This window comes from Diadema antillarum, unplaced genomic scaffold, assembly GCF_040938485.1.
Source record: "Diadema antillarum isolate AM-2024a unplaced genomic scaffold, OU_Dant_1.0 seq00000973_RagTag, whole genome shotgun sequence".
NCBI classification, from domain to species: domain Eukaryota; kingdom Metazoa; phylum Echinodermata; class Echinoidea; order Diadematoida; family Diadematidae; genus Diadema; species Diadema antillarum.
This window is the reverse complement of record NW_027271815.1, coordinates 1181712-1186591: the sequence shown is the minus strand read 5'-3', so window position 1 is coordinate 1186591 and position 4880 is coordinate 1181712. Positions and strand designations below refer to the sequence as shown.

At 39.2% G+C, this 4880-nt stretch overlaps 1 protein-coding gene across 1 annotated transcript; it reads right to left on the bottom strand.

Annotated features, from left to right (window-relative positions):
* Window positions 1-2269: 2269 nt before the first annotated feature.
* On the bottom strand, window positions 2270-3205 carry LOC139742001 (uncharacterized). The gene has a single exon (XM_071652565.1). It carries the CDS (start codon window positions 3203-3205, stop codon window positions 2270-2272), a length of 936 nt encoding a protein of 311 aa, XP_071508666.1.
* Between the last annotated feature and the right edge of the window lie 1675 nt (window positions 3206-4880).

Genomic DNA, 4880 nt, shown 5'->3' with positions numbered 1-4880 from the left:
ATGATGGTGCGATGGATTGGGCGACTGCGAAGGCACAGGCAAAATTTGCAGCGGGTGTAAACCCTACAGCCTAGCAGTATCCGCCATCTTATATATGTCCATTATCCATCCACTGTCACACTGTATCAATGTTATTACACTTTGTAGGTGACACTGTAACAATATTCATGTTCTATTGCAATGTCCACAAAAAAAAATATTTAGAGGCCGTGATATGCATATAAAGACCCTATACCAGACTTACAGACTTGTGATCTTCCAAGCCTAGAAGCTTAACCCTTCTGGATGCATTCCGATTGCGATCCTGTCCCAAGCTGTGAAATAATACAGTAAGTTGCAAAGGATTGTATGGAAAATGCAAAATAACTAATATATCACACATTATATGCCTACATGTGTGGCACTACGCTCGCCTTCGTACATTTAAGCAAGGTAAATAATAATTTCCCTAAGCCAGAGCTGCTTAAGATGCCATAATAACGTACACTTCATATCACATATAAATGTGACAATATTTCAGCCCGTACATTACCATTATAAAGCCACATATGAGTGTAACACGTAAAGCACGTACACTGTATCTCAAAACACAAAAGAAAGTCTTTTCATACTGACGTCTCAAGGCATTATTTAGACTGGAACTGTCCACACAGCGAAATTATCACTAATCTTCACCATTACTATAATATCAAGTCCAACCTCATATGTGACCCTGCACCTCAAAACAAATAAAAAGTCGCCAGATATGAATTTTTAGTTGAGACCATATTCTGAAAGAGCAGACTTTAAGCTTTAAAATGATGTATAACTCAAATCAAACGGACTCTCCTAACCTATCTACATATTGGAAAGAAAGCACAAACTCAGGAAAAGCGTGAACTGAGAAAAGAGGCTCTGAAGTACACTGTCTATTCAAGCACTTAATCTTTACCAAACCGTGCTGGCTGTGCGATGAATGGGACAACAACCAGGAAGTAAACCACCAGAGTAACAACAATGAAGGGATTATCAAATTAAACTGAAATTAAGCATGCCTCATTAACACATTCTGTCCATAATTAATGCCAACTTTCAAAGCAGTACTAGCACTATCCTTTCAAAAGTTATTAGCGTTGAAAGTGAAGAGTGTGGACAGGACTTTTCAGAAATGAAAAAGGGATTCTAAAGACACACCTAATCACACTATTCTACCAAAATGTTCGAGATAAATTGCTGAAAAACACACTTTCCTGCCCGTTTTACGATACCAAATTTAGCATAATGTGAAAGAAGACCCGCTCTTTCAGAAAATATGAAAAAGTCAAGTTCGGCTAGGTTGACCCATTTCACTTATTTTCAGTCCTCACGCAAAATCAGTGTGTGCGACTTTATGTTCGTTTTGAGGTGCACGGTCACATATCTACTTTTACATCTTCACCTGGAAATCTTACTCAACAAACTGAGTTACTTAACTGTATGAATCAAACTTCTCATCTTTACAGGAGTTGTGAATTAATTCTGAATGTATTACCACCATATAAATCAAATTCTTAATACTGCTCTACACATCATATCAGCTCACGGCCAAATTATAACACAAAGAGCCAATGCGAATCTACAACGCTACAACTACAGTAACTCTACACGCAACGTACAATGCACAATGCGAAGCTATCAATCCTACGCTTTATCAATATGCACCGTACATAACCTACACTAGCGTCACTTTACGCTAGACCGTTCATGATATCCGGACACACAAAAGGCATTTAAATTCTCTTTTATCAAGAACTATGAACAACATAATAATCGTAAACTTACGCAGAACCATCAGATGCAAGACTTCCATCCGGAATTCTGTGATTATCGTGTGATAATCTTACACGTTTTCTGCATTTTTGCTAGACTCACGAACCAGCAAACCGTCGGTTCGTGCGCCATCTTTCTAGCCCATTATGGAAGGCCGAAAATTACACTACTATATATATTGCGCGCGCATACACTTTACACACAATCACTGCTACATTTGATGCGCTAACACTAGCCTAAGTATGGGAAGCCGAAATTGCAAAAACAATTCAGCGCGAACAGCACACTCCCCCAACGTCCGACGGACGTTAAAATCTTCAAAACTTAAAATGTTACCTAGGATGTCCACAACACATCCACTATTGATTAAATACAAATACACATAACTTATGGTACACGTTACATGCGAAATGTAAACTCTAAAACTAAACAATTGTCAACAAGTCACAAAGTGGCCTTCAAACTGACCATGAACAGGCGTTTACTCCGCCTCAACCAACAAAATTAACTCCTGGATTGGCCTACAATAGGTTTTTCCAGTTGCAGGCAGACGGACTTGAACTTGACGGACTAAACCATCATCTCCAGAACCAACACTCTCAACGATCCCAAGAGGCCACTGGTTTCGTTTGACCTCCCTGTCTCTCAACAGGACTATGTCACCCTTCATGACATTCCTCTCCGTACCTGTCCATTTGCGCCTCTGCTGAAGGCTTTGCAAGTAGCGGAGTCTCCATTGTTTCCAAAACCTGTCGGCCAGGATTTGGACGCGTTTCCACTGAGCAGTGTACATGTTACGCTTCCAATCCTCGACAAGCACCTCTTCAATGCTCCCATGTTTCTGAGTCAAGAGCACCGAAGGTGAGAGGAAAGATGTGTCCTCTGGATCAGAACTCAGTGGAACAAGAGGTCTAGCATTCACGATGGCCATAGCTTCCATCATGAATGTGACCAAAGTCTCATGGGTGAAACTTTTCTCTCTAGTCTCGAGCAGAATGCCCTTGAGAATTCTCTTGAATAGTCCTACCATTCTTTCCCAGGCTCCTCCAATGTGTGGGGCATGGGGTGGATTTAGCTTCCACTCTGTGTTGTTCCTCTCCAGAAAGGTGCGAAACACCTTGTCATTCAAGACTCCCACAAAATTTGATCCTCTATCGGACCAAAAGGTTTCCACTTTGCCTCGCACAGCCATGAATCGCCGCAGTGCATTGATACATGACGAAGTGCTCAGTTCCTCAAGAACTTCGATATGAAGAGCTCTGGAGGTCAAGCAGGAGAATATCATTCCCCATCTCTTGCTTTTCGCAGCACCTCCTCTGGTCTTCCTGGTGACTACTTCCCATGGCCCGAAGCAATCTACACCGACCTGGGAAAAAGGAGGTCCGATCTTCAGACGCTCTTGAGGGAGGTCAGCCATGCGTTGGAGCACAGTCTTCCCTCAGCGCGAACAGCACACATCATAATATTAAAAGTAACAACATCAACATACCAACCACAAAGTCTCTCGAAATGAACTGAACTGGTGTAAAACGTCGTCATACAGACCAAAATATTGAAAACCAACACCTACATTCATCTTATACACGTATAGCTACATCCGTATCACCTCCTTGTCGGTACCAAGAAAGTCATCTTCTGTTGATGACAGAGAACTGTTAGTGGCCTACGTGACCAACTTGCTCAAATTTACTGATAAGAAATATTATATATTTTTTTAACAAGTATCTTGAAAAGGAGACAAAAAACAAAGAGGGAATGCAAAAGGAATTGCACCTCGAACTGAGGGCGTGTAATTACAAGTGATTGGAAGGTCAATTCTGGCAAAGAATTGTTTTTTTTTTCCTCGTCATCACGTTCCTCTTCGGTAACTCCTGCTCCAAGAAGAAATAATAATAGCACCAAATACAGGCTTGAAGAGATTCACAGGGGATTGCGACTTGATTTGGTGCCAAGTCACTCGACTTCAGGTCTTATTGCTGAAGGAGACTGTGCACAAGGAAGGCTGACAAAAAGAAAAAAAACCAGCAACAAACAACAACGTCACAAGAGCGTGTGTTATGTAAATGAACGACGAATGGAAAAATATAAATCATCTGTACCAAACAAAAAACAATGTGGGAGTAAAGATATAAAAGGACTATGTTATATGATATTCAAGCTAACATTTATCCAAGACGAGAAAGTGGGGGAAAAAAGTTATGGAATTTTGATGTTTCATAATCATTATGTTTTAGCTCATGGAAATTGCAATTTTGTGAGAAGAAAAGCATGACAGAACAAAACATAAAATAAAAGAGCGGGAGTTCATACACCGGCAAAACAAACTATTATTTTATTCGAATTCCTCAGTTTTCAGACGCCAGTCTACCGATGACTTTCCCTTTCCATGAGTCTCACTTACGCAATTTAAAGGTCGGTGTGTAAGATTTGTTTTTTCTTTAAAGTACAAAAATGATGATAATAATAATGATAATAATAACAATAAAAACTCACGCACACAAACAACCTGAACAAACAATCTTTTTCATCATCGACTTGATATGTCACATTGGTGTAAGAGAATGATAAAACACACGATGATAATTATACCGTCCTTGATAGTATTCATATACATTATGCCTTGTTGAATTGAAAGGGTGTTTATCATACCAATTTTGCCAAGATTATTGAGATAATGATTCTGCGCGCGAGTTTCACAAGAAATCGATAAAGAAACTTTAACGATGTTTGAGCTAATGCTTTTAAAAAAAGTATCTTCAAAGCGGTTCTTGCTTATTAAAAGTATTAATTTTATTAGCGTATTACATAATACATATGACATGGATAGACGTTGATTTGAAAACGCAAGACTACCAATTTTAACAATTTTAGTTCACCTTTACTGATATAATTGTATATCAAACTCTGTTAGAAATAACACCATTTATGAGTTACACAAAATCTGCCGATATCAACCCAATATCCAAGACCGGTCTAGATGAGTTGATAATATACATAATTGTATGTAAGATTGATATGATATAAAGTTATATGATATCATAGATGGATGTTGATCTTTCACCATTCATGTCGGCCTTGCCTGATTTCTTCTA